The sequence below is a fragment of the Anguilla rostrata genome, chromosome 1, assembly GCF_018555375.3.
Source record: "Anguilla rostrata isolate EN2019 chromosome 1, ASM1855537v3, whole genome shotgun sequence".
NCBI lineage: Eukaryota > Metazoa > Chordata > Actinopteri > Anguilliformes > Anguillidae > Anguilla > Anguilla rostrata.
The window spans coordinates 40,218,583-40,238,894 of NC_057933.1; the positions used below are offsets into that span (position 1 = coordinate 40,218,583).

The following is a 20,312-nucleotide window of genomic DNA, read 5'->3' on the forward strand; positions in this document are numbered from 1 at the left end:
GGCCATAAATGATTCAGATTATTAGAAAAATCTGTTTACTATAGTTGTCACAACAAAGTGGCACAGCTGACATCATTTTCTGAAATGGCTTGGTGTCTGCACCCTGACACCGTGTAAACGTACAGTCTGCCCCCACACTTGTGTACCCTTACAGTCTGCACCTTGACACAGAGTATACTTACAGTCTGGACCCTGACACAGAGTACACATACAGTCTGCACCCTTATGCATAGAGTACACTTAGTCTGCACCCTGATACAGTGTACACTTACAGTCTGCACCCTGATGCATAAAGTACACTTACAGTCTGCACCCTGACACAGTGTACACTTAGTCTACACCCTGATGCATAGAGCACCCTTACAGTCTGCACCCTGATGCATAGAGTACACTTAAAGCCTGCAACCTGACACAGAGTACACATAAGTCTGCACCCTGATGCATAGAGTACACTTACATTCTGCACCCTGACGCAGTGTACACTTACAGTCTGCACCCAGATGCATAGAGTACACTTAGTCTGCACCCTGATGCAGTGTACACTTAGTCTGCACCCTGACGTAGTGCACACTTACAGTCTGCACCCTGATGCATAAAGTACACTTAGTCTGCACCCTGATGCATAGAGCAGCCTTACAGTCTGCACCCTGATGCATAGAGTACATTTACATTCTGAACCCTGACGCAGTGTACACTTACAGTCTACACCCAGATGCATAGTGTACACTTAGTCTGCACCCTGATGCAGTGTACACTTAGTCTGCACCCTGACGCAGTGTACACTTACAGTCTGCACCCTGATGCATAAAGTACACTTACAGTCTGCACCCTGACACAGTGTACACTTAGTCTACACCCTGATGCATAGAGCAGCAGTAGTCTGCACCCTGATGCATAGAGTACACTTAGGCTGCACCCAGATGCATAGAGTACACTTAGTCTGCACCCTGATGCAGTGTACACTTAGTCTGCACCCTGACGCAGTGTACACTTACAGTCTGCACCCTGACGTATAGAGTACACTTAGTCTGCACCCTGACGCATAAAAGTACACTTACAGTCTGCACCCAGATGCATAGAGTACACTTAGTCTGCACCCTGATGCAGTGTACACTTAGTCTGCACCCTGACGCAGTGTACACTTACAGTCTGCACCTAGATGCATAGAGTACACTTAGTCTGCACCCTGATGCATAGAGTACACTTACATTCTGCACCCAGATGCATAGAGTACACTTAGTCTGCACCCTGACGCAGTGTACACTTAGTCTGCACCCTGACGTATAGAGTACACTTAGTCTGCACCCTGACGCATAAAAGTACACTTACAGTCTGCACCCTGACGCATAAAAGTACACTTACAGTCTGCACTTCTTTCTTTGCCACCTGCAGCATGCGCAACATGAATCCTCCCGTTTATCCGACACCTCCAGCCCTTGCCAGTCAGATCCCATGTGTGTGCAGGTCTGCCCTCTTACTATGGCCAAACAGGTGAGTCTTCCTGGAGGAATCTTCCTCCACTGAATTACAGAAAACCTCACAGCCTTAACTTACAGACACCTGCCAAGCACTTACTGCGCAGCTGGCTATGCACTGCCTTCCCCAAACTTCTCTCCTTCTGCTGCACCAGTCAAATTATACTGACCTTACTGCATTCCCACAATGCATTGTGTTTTCCGACTCCAACCTGCATTTTTCCGTTTACACATAAAACACTAGAGGCCTTTTGGCAGAGATGGGAGCAAGGTTAAACCTGAACATGTAACCAACAGGCTTCTGTAGCTATAGCGGGTGGGAGTAAACTGCACAGAAACATACACAGCTTCAGCAACTATGTACAAGACTGATGGAAACTGTATATTTTCTGTCAAGGTAATTCTATTATTCATCACCTACTGGGATTCATCAACTTGACTGTGACACTGTAAAATAACGTGTGGAACCACAACAGATTTCTCTCATGAGGATTGCTGTTACCACAAACAGAGACCCAGAATAAGAAATAAGAACACAGTTCAAACACATTTAAAAGAATATGTGAAATAAGTTTTGGGCCTATATGTTAACTGCCTAACACTATCTTCAAACAGAATTAGCAAAATGGTAAAATGGTAAAAAGGCAACGATAACATTTACTTGACTGATAGGTATTGATAGTATTGTATACTGATTGCCACATTTTGCATGCCAGAAAAAGGCAAACAGGTGGTGCAGATCAGGAGGTCACAGGGATCAAAGGTTACAGTTAGCAGAGCAGAGAAAAGCTGTGGTGTATAATCGCACCATACCACACATGGGCCCGGGGTCAAGTGACCCAGTATGCAGTAGATCTAAGCCCAGACAAGTGTATAACATTCTTCGCCTCATTCAGAGCTCTAGGGAGAGTCTGAAGCGCTCTCAATCCTTGGTAAAGCTCACTGTGGTCTCTCTTTTTTCTCGCAACTCGCAAGGTTACTGAAGTTGCAGGAATCTCAAATAACTTGGCACCTTTGAGACTTAAAAGTGGTGCCATTTTTGCATTGACATTAACAGTGAAGATTATCAAGCAAATGTATGAAAAATAAACACCAAGGAAACAGCCTATTTTAAACAGAAGACAATATATAATATAAGCTTGACCATAATGAACAATTTAAAACAGAAAAGGCAGAAAGTACTACAACCCTTGAGACATTTGGTCTTTTTGACTGTTACACAACACTCCTGTACTATTTATTTGGGGAATGATGTTTATATTCCCTTCTGCTTTAACGAGTCAGACAGCTCTCATATATGCCTAAACGCATTCTGGGTAACTAGAAGAACAAGCTAAGGCACAGGGCAGAACATAACAAGGGGATCTAACAGGTTTAGTTCAGACAAGACCTTTACAAAAGTCAAACAATATTATTCAGTTTGACAATGCTGGGTTGAAAGTAAAAAAACACATCAAAAGCAACATGCATACAGACGAAAACAGGTATACACATGTCATATTGTATTCAACCACAAAAGAAAGAATGGGTTTCATTCCCAGTTTCCAAATTTCTGACATAACCAGAGGTTGCATTAAACGCAGGAGTCTGCATTTTTTCCACACACAAAAAATGACATGCACCAGTCAACTGGAAGAAGTTGTCCTATTTTATGAATAAAAATCATTATAGAAATAAAGGAAAGAAATAAGCCCAAAAAGATCTAACTGCTTATTCTTTTTGGCCTGTCTCCCTGGAATGAGCGAGTAAGATGCTATCAAATTAGCTATAGCTAGCCATTTTCCCATTAACAAATTAGCCTATAACTGACACACATACGAAAGATATTGCAACACCGCTAATGGAAAACAAGTTAAAACAACATATGATGATTAATTTGATCACTAGAGATGGATTAGAGTAGATCCTACGGTAGAAGTTAAGAGAAAAACCTCTCAACTAAAATGAATTGGTATAGGCCTAATATCTTTGCGGGATGTTGTAATGCTTACCCTTTGAAATGACTGTTCAGTGCCTGACATCTGTGTTGTTTATTTGTGTCTAAGTCATTAATTAAAACTTGCAAAATCTAGGCCTGCCATTAAAAGTATTGATATCAAAATGAGGCCAAGTTACAACAAACAGCATTGGCTATTTCAGCTCACACAAATGAAAAAACTTTATTCACCATTAAGAATACAGTAATGTCATAGGATAGCTCCACGGAGTGCTGGAGCTGGTCATGGTGCATGAGGAAAATGTATTCTGAAAAAAACAACCTAGTCAGGCTACCCATTTATCCACAGGCCTTCCCAAAATGTTTTCCTGCCTTCTCCACTGTAGCTTGCTCAACATGTGCAAGTAAGGTAGAAATCGCTCCTTGGGTTGTATTTTTATTAGCCTGCGTGGTAAAAATTTGTCAGAATGCCAGAACATCATTTGTATCCAATTTCATCCAGCTTCTGTTACAAGGCTCTAAATAAAATTTATGAATGACATATATTTATTGTGCTATTATTGCGAGTTGGCATATTATGGCAAGATAGGCCTAGTTATTTTTATCACAACGCATACAAATGCCCTGCACTTCAAAGACACAGAATTCCATGGGCTAGCAGGACCACTGATAACTCAGTCTAATTATACAATTGTTTTTTATGGGCACCACATGCTCTCCTCATTAAACTGGTTTTAAGTGTTGATGCATCAGTAAGCAGTGTATGACAAGCACAAAGCACTCAAATCATCCACAGGAGCTAATTTATATTTGCTTTCATGAATCTCCAAAAGTACTACCTTCCCCTCTCATGCATATGAACACACAAAAAAGTGACCACTGGTTCCGCAGGGCTTTTGCACATCTTCCTTTATAACAGTGGGGAGTTTCAGGCTTGACACACATTATGATACATGTGCTACACATTAACAATGAATGTTTTATTAACACAAATGTTAACACAAAAAACTGAAAACAGGTACAGGTGCAGCTGTGGAGTTGAACAAATTGGTTATGACTCTGCATAATCCTTCAACAAAACTTCTGTCAAGGATCTTTTTTCCTGATAGCCAGAAATTGACACCGCAGAAACCCAAGTTCCAAAGTTTTATATGTCTACAACAAAGCTAACGGATCTGCATATTTAATCTGAAGCCATTTTATAGTGATCTGGGTTGCTATGGAGCTGCAGGTTACTACAGTACAAGAAGAAAAGGGTATAGCAAAAGTACCAGTGAATAACATATGTAATTTATCACAGAGGCTGATACTGAAGCAATGCAGTCATATGCTGGAAGGACATTTCTTTCAGACTTCTCCACAGAAGAACAAGAAACAGCTCATTATTAAAAAAATCATGTTACTGTGACAGCTGATCACCTATCAAGCCACCCATTTAAACATTTATGCTTTTGAGTAAACAAGGCATGGGACAGAAGAAAATAGTAATTGCTCAACTAGTTAACTACACTTTCCAAATGGAGACAAAAATTTCAGCATAATGTTTAGTGAAACATCTAAGAGTATTCAATATTCAGTATTCCATAAACATTTAAGTGGATTGACTCATTGATTGACATACATACATACACACACACACATATTATTGGTAATATACAACAAAAAATAAAACCTGCTGGACACTCTAAACCTGAATTCCCCTCCATTATCAAACACCACACACTGTAAAACCCTAATGAAATGAGCATCTGCACACCCTCCAGGCAGCACATTCAGTGATAGTCTTCATTATCAGTGCATTGTTTAATTAACTGCTGACAGTTCACTAAAGCACTGCAGGCCAGCTACTTACAGCAATACCCAATCATAAAGGGTAATGGATTCAAGGTCCAATCAAAAGAGAAACCCTAATTTCCAGGCTTTATCTACTTCACTGTACAAAACACCGCTGGATACAAAATCAAAACTAGAGAACAAGACTGAGCACCCCTGGTAGGAAACACTCGAAACCACCAAAACTCTAGACACCACAGCGGTTAAACAGGAAAGCACTGCTAATGTCCCTGTCACAGTAAACAAGCAATCAGATAGGAATGCACAAACTACAAAGCCACCAATCAAGAGGCTTCATGGTTGCAGCCAGCTATTAAACAAATCAATACCCAATTTCCCATTGAACCAAGTACTTGTCTTGAACTGATATTGCATGACACTGTGAGGTTACGGAAACGGTGTACATTGACGTTATTTTTCATAGAAACAAACTGAAACCACCAGTGGGAAAAAAGTGACCTTAGGGAATGCTTCAAATGAAATGTAGGCTATAGCTCTCTTGTGCATGCAGAGGTCTGTGCTTCACATCTGGACCCCAGCTGTAACGTCGATAGACAGACGAAAGTAGAAAAAAAAAACCTTCACCCTACTGCTCTTGAGTCCAGTCTGGATAGTTTGGGTGGAGGGGTGGGGACAGCATGGAGTTCCTTAAGATCCCAAAGAAAACTGGGCATATGATGCCCACTGCAGAGATAAATTTCCACCTTTAAATTTCTTCATTGAGAAGGGAGCTAAACTTTCCAGTACATTGGACACAGCTCACAATCATTTAAATTCTGCAATCTCCCTGTCTTTGTGTGGTTTTGCGAACATAATTAGGAAAGAAATGGAAAAAAAAAACATACACGATTGTCAAACAAAAATCATAACCAAAATACTTCTGCATTCTACGTTGCAGAAAATGGACATACAAAGACGCGGGCGGTCGTGTTAAATCGTACGGCATACATACATCCCACTGATGCTGCAAGGCTAATTTTTTGCAAGCAGAAAAATGATCTAAATGAGGAAAAGAAATATAGCCTACAAAACAGTGAACTCCACATTCACATGCATATAAATGCAAGTGTCTCGTGGCCGCAGACTGAATAGAGCCAATACTGGCAGGCTGCAGGTCTGAGCCGGGGCCAGGTGCAGGGTCTGGTGACAGCTGTAAGTGGCATATCCACCCCTCTTTCAAGCTCACACAGCAGAGTACGAGCGACTCGGATAAGAAAAACGAGTCTTCCCCGACGACAGTTTAATGTATGGTTGCGCTCAAAACAGTCATACACTGTCATACATCAACACGAACGAAAGAATAAAATTTCTGTTCCTAGCAGTCGGCATGAAAGGACAGTCTGCTGTTAATGGAACACTTGGGTTGCATCAGAGAAACAACTGGTGGGCATGTCTTTGCTAACTTGATCTAAGATTCGCAGGAGACCAGCAACTGTGCTTCAGTTCAATAAGACAATACTGATATTAATTGTAAGACAATGATAGCCTATTGACATATTATGATATAAAAAGACAAAGCACTGACCAACAATGGGTCGTCACTAAGTACAGTCGACGTTACGTTCACGAAAAAAAGGACAGATATAAACTGAAGAGGAAAAAACATTTTAGGAATATCCGTAAGAACATGCCCATTGTTCAATATAGGTTGATTAATTTTTTTGTTAGGAAACTGATATTATAAAATACAAATATTAAGTGGTCTCCACCGACATGTGCCAGTGGTAAGGTGTCGACGCGCCGGTGTGCAAGCAGCATACGACCTCTTCAAACTAGCAACTAGGTTATATCTCAACGGCATGGCGTTTAAACCAATCTACCAATTAGACAACCTGTAGTTGATATGCGCTATGGGTAAACTGCATTATATAGCATACCTTATTTGCAAGATTTTCTTTGTTGTTCCCCGGTTTGCTCCTCCTCAGTTTAATAGATGGAGACCGTAGCAGATTTTTAATCCGACTCTTTATTGTAGACCCTTCCACCGTCATCTTGAAGTCTTGAGTATCAGAAGTAATCTTTGCCTGAATCAATGGACAACCATCAAAAGGCCGTATTGGTCGTCCTGGCAGAAACAATCCAAGCGGAGACGTTCACCGACAAATATGGTTTATAAAAGGGCTAAAATATAAGGACCATTAAAAACATTGGTCACTAAATGAGCGTGCATAGCACACAAAATACACAATGGCTCGGTTGCTTCGTGTTGTATTTTCTCCGCAGTGAAAGCTCTACCCTTCCAGCATATTTCTGTAAGACACAGCCGGCTCCATGGAAGGAGATGTTGCCACGGGATGCATTTTCGTGAAATTGTCCATGTTGCATTTCCACAGTCGTCAGCAGTTCCACATTGGTCGAGTCGCAAAGCGCTTGTGCTGCTTCTTGTTGCTGGTTGCAAGATGTTAGCTTGCATTCAATGCTAAGCTAAAATCCGATTTGCTACATAGCCATATGACCAACTGGTTACTAGCAAGCTAGACTCAGGGAAATCCACAGCTGTGTGCTTGTTACCGTTCTTCTACCATATTGTTTTAATGGGCGAATGGACTGCCTTTCCAAATTCCACATGGTTTAATGCGTGTTCGGCTGGTTGGAGAAACGATAACGTTAGACAGGCAGAAATGTCAGTATTTTAGTGACATTATTTTATGACCTCTGCTCGACAATACCTTTCACTAATGGTAATAACTGAAATGCTATGGCTACATTAATTTACGCAAAATTAAATATTGAACTATTGCGCTAATTGGACAACTGCATCTGTTTGTTCCAAAGTACTTAACTATTTTTATTTCCATTATGAGCTGACAGCAGGGCTTTGGTTAACTTTGTTTATCAATGGTAAGAGTAGATTAACGCTAGTCATAGCATCGAGTGGCGCCGCGTTAGCGAATTTAGCAAGAAATAACATCACTGCGTAGATTTCTTACATCTGGGATCGCGATCACCCTGCAAGTCAACTGTGTTTTTACTGCTAACTGGCTAGTAACATTGTTATACGAACATTAGAGGATTCTTGTTAGCATTACTAGCAAGAAAGACAAAGAGCAGTTGTCACATAGCAGCTAGAGTTCTTAAATTCAGCTTGCGATGAGAGCTGTTGTGAGCCAATTCTATTTGGAAGATAAATAATTTCGTTCGGCTGTTTATAAACGTATGCTCACAAGCAACAACGCTGCTATATTCATGTTTAGCACGGGATCTTCCCGTCCAGTTTCTGCTGGTCAAGGTTGATTTTGGAGGTGGCTACCGTGAGTCGATGGCTGTTCCACTGTCGGAGAGAGACAGCTCCCGTGACTGGCACGAAGGTCCTCCCAGGAAGAGAAACATAAGCGTAGACGGCTAGCGAAATAACTGTTTGTTATGTTGATTGTAAAACACATTATGCATTTTTATGACGATTCAAACATCTCAACACACCCACATGTAACTCGCTAGCGAGCCAGGCATTCTCTATCTCCATATGCCTTGTATCTTTTTTACAGGTAGGCTATTATTGGATCCCAAATGAATGTTAACATCGACATCTAGTGGTCAAACGGAAATGTAACAATATGAATGTTTACTGGCTAATTGGACTACTTTTAGAGATAATATTTGTTACGTTTTTAGTCACTCTTTTTTCTTTTAAACATGACCACCACCGGAAATTTAAGTACAGCATCAAAACAAAACGGAAGCGCGTATGTCAGCAACAGGTCTACAACATATTCGGTTGGTCATATGGGACACACTAAATATAATGTATAATACTGTTCACAGGTGGTTTAAAAAAAAAAGAAAGAAAGATTTTCTGAACAGCTGGCTAAAATGTCTACCAACTTGGCCAACACTAGCCTACTTATTTTGAAAAAATCTTAAATTGAAAAATGTAATTTGCTATTTGCTGACTTCAGGCTTGTAATTCATGACTGACTGAAAAATGCTTCTGTTTTCAAGCACTGCTCTGTTTTTTAAATAGCCTACTGTTACACTGCTGTCTCATTCCCCATTTGATGTTTGTAACCCGTTTGTCTACTGTCTTGTGTAGCTTTGTGTTTTATGTCAGGTCCCCCTTACAAAAGAAATTTCGATCTCATTGGCGTTTTCCTTGTTAAATAAAGGTTAAATAAATCAAATAAAAGAGCATGCTGACATCGTGCTCCATCTATTTTTAAAACGTTCCGTTGCTCGCGTATTAATTTAATAAAAACCTAATGAATACAACAGTAATGATAGTAGTTCAAGTTTAGCTAGGCTGGAACAAACTCTCTTGCCAGTTGTACCGCACTGAAGTCTCCATAGGGGGATACCCCGTACACCCTGTATTACCGGCTGCATTATCCATGTCTTCCTCCAACTGCAGGTCAGCCATCCAGGTGCATTCCAGCCATGGTCCCCCAACTGTAGGAGGAAGAAGAGTGGGACCAGGGAGGCATTGAGGCAGTACAGCAGCAGGGTGCTTCCAATTAGCAGGTTGACCACATGGACCACCAGGCAGGTGCTGTTGCACTCTTACAGTATGAAAAAGGTGCAGGAGTTGCCCAGGTAGCAACACACCAGGAGGCCAACCCTGTGCAGTGCCTGGTCTCCACTGCATCAGGACTGCCTCACGTGAGCCACAATGTTCACACAGGAGGGGATGACGAGAACCAAGGACTAGATTTTAGGTCAATGTGGACAATCTGTACTTGGACACCACCATGCTGTAGCTCTTGGTCCTGTTATGCTACAGTATATGAGATTGGGGTAACCGAAGCTGAGGATGATGGTGATGGCTCACATGAGAAGGGGATGAGAGTGGCGTGCAGGATACTCACCAGGTGAGACTCCAGAGGGAACATGAACAATGCTTGATAGTCGTTTCCTGTCTGGACTACTGCAACTGTCTCCTTGCTGGTCTCCCTGTTTCTACCATCAGACCTCTGCAGCTCATACAGAATGCTGCTATTCATCTAATCTACAACCTTCCCAGACTCAGCCATGTTACATTGCTTCTCATCTCCCTCCACTGGCTACTGATATCGAATCACAGCAAATTCAAATCCTTTCTTCCTTTGTGGATTTGCTTTTGGGCTGTTAATGTTAGAGGTATAGCTGCGCAAAGATAAGTTTGCTGTGTAGTGATATTTACTATAGTACTTTACACTTTGTGTTTAATGATTATAAATGGGCCTTGTGCCTTCTTGGTGATATTTCGCTTTTGTATACCTGAAATTGAAGTTCTCCACTTCAGTAAGATGCACTGGATGAACATCTTTTAAGCAATTGTAATGTAGTGTAAAGATCAAACCAGAAAACAAAATTCTTGTAGTCATTTTGGGTAAGAGGACCATGAGGAGGCATAGACAGTGTGAGGGCAAGGTACATTATGTGTCCTATAAACAAAAAAGGAATGAACAGAACACACAAACCCTATTTTGTTCAAAAGTAAGCATTAGTTAATTATAGAACATTTGCAGGAAAGGTGAACAAATGAGAGCAATATGGTGATAGCAGACTCCTGGGATGTTATCAGTATCAGAGAACAAGAGCAGTTCTTCCAACCCCAGTTCACTCCAGTCATAATCAGATATTATGCAAGTGAGTGCAGAAGATGGATTATGATAATCTGTTTCAGGAATGTCAACCCAGTGTTTTTCAGATGAAATCTTAAATGCTTGTAGCTTGAAATGCAGATTCCCTGATGGACTTTCAGACTTTCTAGTCTTGTAGAGATTACAGGATATCTGTGGATATATTAAACCAAAGGCATGTGCTTTACAAACACTTCATCAGAGTATTGCACATCACAAAATGTTTGAAGGCAAAGAAAGCTAATTGACCATTTTACACCAGAAGCAAAGAAAATAAAGCTTAGCCTCCATTTAATATGGAAAAGATATCACACACATGTAATCACAGATGGTATCACAAAGATATCACACACATGCTATCACAGATGATATCACAAAGATATCACACACATGCTATCACAGATGATATCACAAAGATATCACACACATGCCACCACAGATGGTATCACAGATGATATCACAAATACATCCCACACATGCCACCACAGATGATATCACAAATACATCACACACATGCCACCACTGATGGTATCACAGATGATATCACAAATATATCACACATGCCACCAAAGATGGTATCACAAAAATATCGCACACATGCCACCACAGATGCTATCACAGATGATATCACAAATATATCACACATTCCACCAAAGATGGTATCACAAAGATGTCGCACACATGCTATCACAGATGATATCACAAAGATATCACACATGCCACCACAGATGCTATCACAGATGATATCACAAATATATCACACACATGCCACCAAAGATGGTATCACAAAGATATCACACATGCCACCACAGATGCTATCACAGATGATATCACAAATATACACACATTCCACCAAGATGGTACACAAGATGTCACACACATGCACACAGATGATATCACAAATATATCACACACATGCCACCAAAGATGGTATCACAAAGATATCACACACATGCCACCACAGATGGTATCACAGATGATATCACAAATATATCACACACATTCCACCAAAGATGGTATCACAAAGATATCACACACATGCCACCACAGATGGTATCACAAAGATATCACACACATGCTACCACAGATGGTATCACAAAGATATCACACACATGCCACCTAAAAATGATATCACAAATATATCACACACATGCCACCACAGATGGTATCACAAATATATCACACACATGCCACCACAGATGGTATCAAAAAGATATCGCACACATGCCACCACAGATGGTATCACAAAGATATCACACACATGCAACCACAGATGGTATCACAAAGATATCACACACATGATATCACAGATGGTATCACAAAGATATCACACACGTGCCACCACAGATGGTATCACAAAGATATCACACACATGCCACCACAGATGGTATCACAAAAATATCACACACATCACAAATGGCCTGTCGCAGGCTTGCTTCATCCCATATTCTTATCAGTTTCTTAGCCACTGAGGTTGAGCTTCTTGAGGTGCTGATACTGAGTGTTCACAGGGGTGATTGGTGTCAATATCATTATATTCACAGGTCAACAGCTTGCTTTCAGACTAACATGGAGTCCAAGGAGTCAAGAAGAAATGTCACACAAAACCCGCAAAAGACACATGGCCAAACTGTGGCTCTAATCTGCCACCATGAGGTATAATACAGGCAGGCAATGGCCTCCTTTAAAAGCTCATTTACCCCCCAAATCAAAATGCAATATTTTCACAATCTATGCATGGCATAAAAATAAATCACTAAACAATTCTCATGCAGCCTAGCTCTCCAGTAAATTGAGTGTTTCTCAGACATTCCATTTTGAGAAGTGAGTCAGGGGAAATGCATGGGAATGCATGATTATCTGCAGTTGGATTCCATTTTAGGAATGACTGAGTTAGTTTCAATACAGGGGTCTATGGCGTGCAGTTGTCCTGGACTTATACACACATTGTAATAAAGTTAATATTGTTTGTTAATATTTTTACGAGATTGATATTGAACTGTCATTTTCCAAGCTGGCTTGTTTCTCAGTGAATTGTTGCAGGCAAGATAGAAATGAATGCATTATGGAAGATTGTAGTTTCAGTAAAAGAAACAGGAAGCATCAAGGAAATGTCATTCTAGTTCGCACAATTCTTACATCTGCAGAAGATGTGTGCTCGCTCTACCTTTGTGTTTGTATTTAAAGGATGACGAAATAGTTCAGAATTACTCAAGGGTAAAATTATCTATTAAGTTCCGGGGCTCTGTAAGCATCAATCCAACTAAAGTGAATCATCAGGAGAACTACAAATATTAGAATATTTGCCACTAAATGTTATAAGGACACACTGATACAGATGATGCTATGTGCTGTGTAAAAAGCATTTGGTATGTGAGACTAACCTGAATCAAAGCATGGTGTTTAGCCATGCCAAGGAAAAAGCACAAACACTTGTGGATAGTTTTATTTGAAGGCCACAATTAATTTTTCACCAACAGTCTGGAGATAATGTTGTCTTGAGTGATGGACGTATTATAAAAATATTGATTTCTTTACAAAAGCTGGCAGAAGAAACTGCCTAAATTTTCCACAAGACACCATTGATATTTTCAACAAGCTACATACGTATATATATCTTCAAGAAAAGATTACTTACACACAATAACAACAAATAATATATTTTCTTGATTATGATAAGACATACATAGAATGCACAAACAAAAAAAGATGGCTTTCTGCTCAGTGTTTAAGTCATGCTAGTCCTTGCAGCACACCATGTATACCTTATTACTCATGTTCAATTGCATATTCTTTACTTTCATACTTTTCTTTACATAATAACTGTACATATTCACCTGCTACCTCATTGTAACACTAGACACATAAATGAAACTTATCAGCTTAAGTATTCTGACTGTCCAAACATGAAATCAAACCAAAATAAAACAATGGTTCCAAAATGTGCATCTGAACTGACAGATTCTATACATTAGATTCTTTTGCACAAGAATGGCTAGAATGATATTTCAGGCACAGAGGAGACATTTTGTTTTGAAGTAGTCCAGTACAAAACAAGATATTACACAAAAAGCATACAACAGCTGGTAAGAAAAATTAAGCTTTCCGTAAGCCTATTGCCATGCTAAAAATGTTAGCAAAACTATCAATTATTTAAACCTTATGAGTTCTCAAAAATGTACAGTAAATGTCCTCTTGAAATGAGTACAAATTACATTCACACATAGCCACAGAATTTCTGTCCACCCTTTAGACTAACCAAGCATAACCGTCTGAAATACAATCAGACCACTTTCCATGTGAACAAAATTGCAATGGCCATGTCATCGGACATCAAAAACAGGATTGTTGACCACTAACCTTTGTGGAGGAATGGAGAAAAATTGGCAATCAAACTGTTCACTACAATGGTGTATAACACAGAGCAAGCAGATAATATTAGTCAGAAAACAGGATCATGCCTTAATCAACATGTAGGCTAGGTAGTGTTGCAAAATATACATCTGTGAAACTGGTAAGAGAGAAACAGCAGTACAGTACGATCACCAAAGTACTATCAGAGACCAAGGGGATGCTGTGACTCAACAAACCTGTTAGACTGGAAGTACAGCAGTAGTAAGGTTGATGCACTGCGGTTTTCAGATCCTGAGATTTTAACGCTTGATGTTTTGCCAGAACAATCCTGTTTTGAACACTACTCTTGTTCTTGTTGAAACCCTTCAGGAAAAATGGTGAGAACTGAATAAGTCCTTTCAGATACTCATTTGATGCAAGTGTCACCGCTGGATTTTGTGAAACATGCGCCACCATCAAGTGTCTAGAAGAGGACGGGCTGCAGCTTGAAAAGACAAACTGCTTCTGAACAAGCCTTCCTGGCTGTGTGGGGATTACCTTCGGCTCCCTTTAGAGCTTAAAAAACAGGGCGATCTTACCCATCCTTTGACACTACCCAGGATAAAACTGCCGTGACCTGTAGCTACGGAATACAAACCTGTCAACAGCAGACCAGCATCTAATAAATCATGACAGGGCCACTGAAAACATGCTTTCTTCTGAAGGACGTTTTCTTTGGTTTGGGGATGAGACCAGGGTCAGGGAACTGATGAACAAGCACAGGGTTTACAGAGCCATCTATCCACACCTTGATTACCAGACAAATGTTCTTCACACAAATAAAAAATAAATACATCACCAAAAGGCGACTGGACAGAATTAACATTTCACTATCAATGCTATTGTAGTGTGCAAACGTGACCTTGTTTTCTGAATGTATAACATTTTGAATGTCAAGTACTGTCTGCGTTTATGCGTGTGTGTTATCACTGTGTGATTGGTAGGAGTCATTTAACAAAAAGGCTGAGGCAAAGGCGACAAACAGCCCTACCAATATCACGGAAGGGATGTCCCATGGGACACTGTAGTGCTCGAGTTATGACCAGCAGGCCAATTCAAATAACCCACAGAGTGGCTCTCTCTGCCGCTGGAGCAGCCTGCGCTAGGGGGACACCAGACAGGACCTTTCAGCAGCACCACTGCCTCAGCACTCACCACACGGCTTGCATAAGTACGTAACGATGGGAGGCGGGGACACACCATAGGAGAAACAGGCAAAGCTGCTCCTTGCTGTCAATCACACACGACTTGGAACCAATCAAAACACTGTTCTCTAGAGCAACGTGCTGATTGGTTCAAATGATCCACGTTTCACCAAAAGCATGTGAAAGCTGGGCCCAACTAGTCTCATTCTTCCATTAGAAATAACACATAAGCATGCAATGACCAAGAGATACCCCACCCCAATATGGGGACTAAGTCTCTATAGAATTGAAAATACCCTTAAGAGTACAGTAATATCTAGTTACAATGCAGAACAGTGTTTTATGTGGTCACATATTCTAGTATGCATATGCCCCCTAAAAATGACATACTTAACATTCTTATGTCTTGTGTTTTAGGTAGGGTACATTCTATGAACTGACATTCCCCTTGAAACAAAGAGAAACATATATATATATATATATATATAAATAATGCACTGGAAGAACTGTGAAGAAACCAGTGATAGACATCCTTCTTCTTTTCTACTGTTGACAGCCAGAAAATTAACCTCTCCTTTGGATTTCTGATAGGCACACCAGGTGCATAAATAAATACATATGTACAAGTCCTTACAGAAACAGAGTCACGTACAAGTGTCAGGGATCGGGGCCTGGATGGAGAAGCTTATGAAGCGGCGTTCGGAGTTGCGCTCTGTTTCAGAGGTTCTGAAGGAGCTTTAGCAGAAACTGCGCTGTCCTGACTCAGACTGCTGGCCTTGAGCCCCAATGGAGTGAGCCGGGGCATAGGCCTCCAGGGGACCGGGCCGTTGCCCTTCTTAGTTTCTGTTGCCATGGTGACACTTCCCGATTTCATCTGCAGCAGTGGGGGCGGAGTCAGGGCGCCGCCTTTGACGGAGACGGGCGGGCTCTGCTGTCTGAAGCCGTTGGCCACGGCGGCGGCGGCGCCGCAGGAGGCGGAGGCTTCGGGCTTGGGCTGCTGCTCGCGCTCAGGCGGCGGCGGCTTGGCGAGCGGCTCTTCGGGCTGCGGTGCGCTGGGCTCCTCGTCCTCCGGTTGGCCGGGCCTCGCCGCGTCGTCACTCAGCTGCAGGAACAGGGGGCTGAGGGAGCGCTCGTCGTCCCCGCCCACCGGCCCCGCCTCCGGGAGGTGGCAGGCCGGGGCGTCCTCGCTGTTGGCCTGCTGGTTGAGGAAGGCGATCTCACTGAGCAGAGACATCAGCTTCTCGTCCTCCGGGTCGTCCTCTGCCTCCAGGTCTTCCTGTCTGTCACTGGTCAGCTGATCTACCAGCACTTCCCCATCCTCCAGAGAAGGCCCCTTGTCATTTTCGGCCGGCTGGAGCCCACTGTCCTGAGCAGGAGCTGGAGGCAGAGCAGCTGACCCCTCTGCACTCACACCCCTTCCCTCCTGCAGTGCCGTATGAGGCACCAGAGCCTCCGCGCTGACTATCTTCGGCAAAGCGCACGTATTCCTGCCTGCAAACGAGACAACAAATGTTGGAATACACAGAACACACGCAGTGCCTGCATTAAACTATTCAGCTGCTGTGTCATTTCTATTAGAAAGAAAAGTAAAAATCACACTTCTCGATACTCCGCATTCTGTTTGCGGAAGGTTACCTGTTGGGCAGGTTACTGAAGAGATGACCTGACTGGGGCCGGCAGGAGAAGCTTCTGGAACTGGGCTCTTGACGGCAAGAGGGAACGACATTCCTGGGACATTTATGGTCACTGAAGCCACACCTACAGCGGAGGGAGAGGTGACACATTCCATCACCCAAAGATCAGACGGACGCAGCAGCACTACAGTCCAGAGATCCAGACACCACTCACGCCAGCAATGTGCCCCCGTTTTATTAACTTATAAAAACAAGCTCCCGACGCTATCATATGTTATCAGCACCATCATTGTTGTTTAAAAATTCCTAGACATTTAGCTACATCTGTCAATAGCAATATCTGATCAAAATCATCTGATGAAAGTAGCCAATTGACCATTAGCAAATGATGATAGACATGGCAAGCCACCAATCCCTTCCCCTGACATCTAGCTCTGACACTGTCTGCAACATCATTGTAGCTGATAGCGGAAAAACCTTTAGCTACAAGTTACAAAGCTTCTTCTGCAGGTGTTGTTGCGGAACTTGCAAAACAGACATTATCCTGAACGTCTGGTGTGTGTGTGTGTGTGTGTGTGTGTGTGTGTGTGTGTGTGTGTCCAGGGGGGAAATTGGAAAACTGTCTGTTGTGGATAAAACTTTGTGTATTAAATTAAATCAAAGTTTATTTGGTCAAATGCAGTCAACAATACAGCAAAAAGGCAGCTGTTAGCTGGCAATGAAGTGCTTAATGTCCCTGTGACATTTTTATGGTGAAAATGAGGTGAAATGCCGGCTAGACGTTCAGATGAAAACTCGGCTACATTTGGTTGAGAAGTGGACATTTTCTAACCACCTAGGACACAGCCAGGCTATATCTGGGTAAAACCTGAGCTATAATGCAGTGAACCTGGTCCGTTTATGTCAAAACACCTCTCAAAGTTTTCCACCCCTCCATACGTCCAAGATTCGGGCTTTTGCCCACAGGGGGTGTGTATGCAAAGGAATATCTTTGTAAAATTATTTAAGAAATAATAAACTAAAATAAGAAAAGATAGATTTAAAAAAAGTAAGTAAAAATCTCAAAAAATCCAAGTTGTCCACGCATCCATTCTCTTCAGATGGTAACATGAGAATACACAGTGCCCAGTTACATTAAATGATTTAGGAAACATTGGGTAGCATTGCTTTGGAATACAGCTTGTTAAATTTGTGTGAATTAAGACAGCCAATATTGTATCTGGTAACATGGCCTCATTTTGATATCAATACTTTTAATGGCAGGCCCAGATTTAGCAGGTTTTAATGAATGACCTAAGACAGTGCTTTGTATGCGTAACTTGCCATTTTGTACATTGAAAAAGGGTTCTTATTGAGATTTAGTTTAAAATAACTAAGGATAAATGACTACTTTCAAGGATGTATTTTTGGATCCAACATACAACTTCTTTTTACACGATAGGGTTATGTAAGTGAGGCAGACATTTTGAAGCGCATGATTTCTCATCAGAATTACATCACACCCTCAGCACAGAGGAGGCTCACCAGGCATGGCTGGCAGGTCGGGGCTGCTCACGGGTCGCAGGACGGTGGCAAACGGCTGCAGAGGACCCTTGATGGTTAAGACCGGGTGGTTTGGCACGGCTGCGCCTAGTCCAGGCACCAGGGTCCCGCCGCCCACCAGAGACAGCACCGAGCTGGGCAAGGCTGGGGAAGAAGAGGAGAGGAGGGAGTCAATGACCTGGCTCAGGGCTATGCTCTGCATGCAACTGAAGACTGGCCAAAGCATCAACTCAGCATGCCGACTTTACTGGGTATATATGCAGGGTCCTGTGAAACCAACCGCAGGCTCAAACCTTGCCTCTGCCCATTGCCATTCTTGTGGTTCCCCATATTTCATTACAAATATTTACACGCAACCCCGAGGCGTTTATGTATCAGTGTGTGCAGGCTGCGCTGCAGCGCCATGCGGTGGCTGGAGGAGCACACGGCGCCCATGCGGGACGGACCTGTCGTCTTGGGCGCGGGGGGCTTCCTGCGGCTCAGGATGTTGGGCCTGCGTCCCGGGGAGCGAGGCATGGGCAGGTGGCCCTCGCTCACTGCGGGCACTAGGGGGGGCTGGGGGGCCGGGCGTTTGGTGACCTTGCGCTTCTTCTGCTCCAGGTTTTTCTGCCTGGCGCAGATGTCCTGCAGCTTCTCAATGATCATGTCCTCAGTCTTCCCTGCAAGGCGAGACACAACATGGCATTGTATCAAGTGGGCAAAGTCAGACTTCCCACAATGCACCACTGTGCCAAGAGGGCAAAGTCAGGCTTCCCACAATGCACCACTGTGCCAAGAGGGCAAAGTCAGGCTTCCCACAATGCACCACTGTACCAAGTGGGCAAAGTCAGGCTTCCCACAATGCACCACTGAACCAGGGGAGGAAAGTCAGGGTTCCCACAATGCACCACAGTATCAGTTGAGGAAAGTAGGGTTCCCACAATGCACCACTGTACCAGGGGACGAAAGCCAGGCTTCCCACAATGCACAATGCATTGGTTACAGTATCACTATCAGCACAGTGACCTTTGTACAAGAGAGTTAAGAAGGAAACCAGAATTTTTAAAACATTTGAGCAAATTTCAGTCTGAGGACAATGATGGGAACTGGGTTATTTCAGACTTTCCAGACTTAAAATAAAGATTTCCAGCAACTGTGGGAGCCCTGAAAGTCAGCCTTGGAAACAGGCGGAGGACAGGAGAGCGTGCTGCTCCCGCTACCTGAAGTCTGCGAGATCTTCCTGATGTAAGCAGCTCGCTGGCGGCTCAGTATCTTCTTCCTTTCCTCCAGATGGTCGAACTGGTCCACCAAGTCCTGGATCTCACCGGTGGCCTGAAGAAAGAGAAATGACCCCATTAAGTTCACTGTTGGAGCTTAACCATGAGAGGACTGGGTCACTAAAGAGGCAGGGAATTATCATCAGAAAAAGCCAGGCTGGCTTTTTGCCCATTGCTGTGGCTAAAAGCATTACCTAAGAGCTTCCTCGTGAATGAGGAACTTGTTTGGTTTCACATTAGTTTAAATCACTGGTTCTTAAGCTTCTTTTATATTGGGATCCATTTTAGAAATACTTTTTAAATTCAGGATGCAAATAATAAATTGTGAACCTTTCAGGGACCCTTCCAACACACATATTAGCATAGTCGAGTGGACTACAAATTCGTTTCGAGACCTACCTCATACACTCCTGCGAACCATTTTGGGTCCCAACCCATAGTTTAAGAAACATTGGTTTTAAGCCAGGTGCTTACAGGAATATGACATTTACTAATTTAATTGCAGTTCATAAAGAATTGTATCATTCTTACGTACTATAACTT

General features: G+C 42.4%; 2 protein-coding genes across 6 annotated transcripts in view; both read right to left on the reverse strand.

Moving 5' to 3' along the window:
* The window catches only part of mapkbp1 (mitogen-activated protein kinase binding protein 1), a 71,505-nt gene extending 63,017 nt beyond the window's left edge, over nt 1-8,488 (reverse strand). Inside the window, 1 exon segment of the mRNA XM_064336781.1 lies at nt 7,122-8,488. Coding sequence (XP_064192851.1) covers nt 7,122-7,235 — 114 coding nt within the window. The 5' untranslated portion in view covers nt 7,236-8,488.
* Nucleotides 8,489-13,230: 4,742 nt separating this feature from the next.
* Nucleotides 13,231-20,312, reverse strand: part of mgaa (MAX dimerization protein MGA a) — a 39,468-nt gene continuing 32,386 nt past the window's right edge. For all 5 annotated transcript variants that reach the window (XM_064336804.1, XM_064336824.1, XM_064336796.1 and 2 more), the window contains 5 exons: nt 19,713-19,824; nt 18,960-19,172; nt 18,496-18,657; nt 16,973-17,095; nt 13,231-16,828 (listed from right to left, as the gene is read on the reverse strand). In XM_064336804.1, coding sequence (XP_064192874.1) covers nt 16,023-16,828; nt 16,973-17,095; nt 18,496-18,657; nt 18,960-19,172; nt 19,713-19,824 — 1,416 coding nt within the window. In that variant the 3' untranslated portion in view covers nt 13,231-16,022. The remainder of the gene's footprint in view (nt 16,829-16,972; nt 17,096-18,495; nt 18,658-18,959; nt 19,173-19,712; nt 19,825-20,312) is intronic.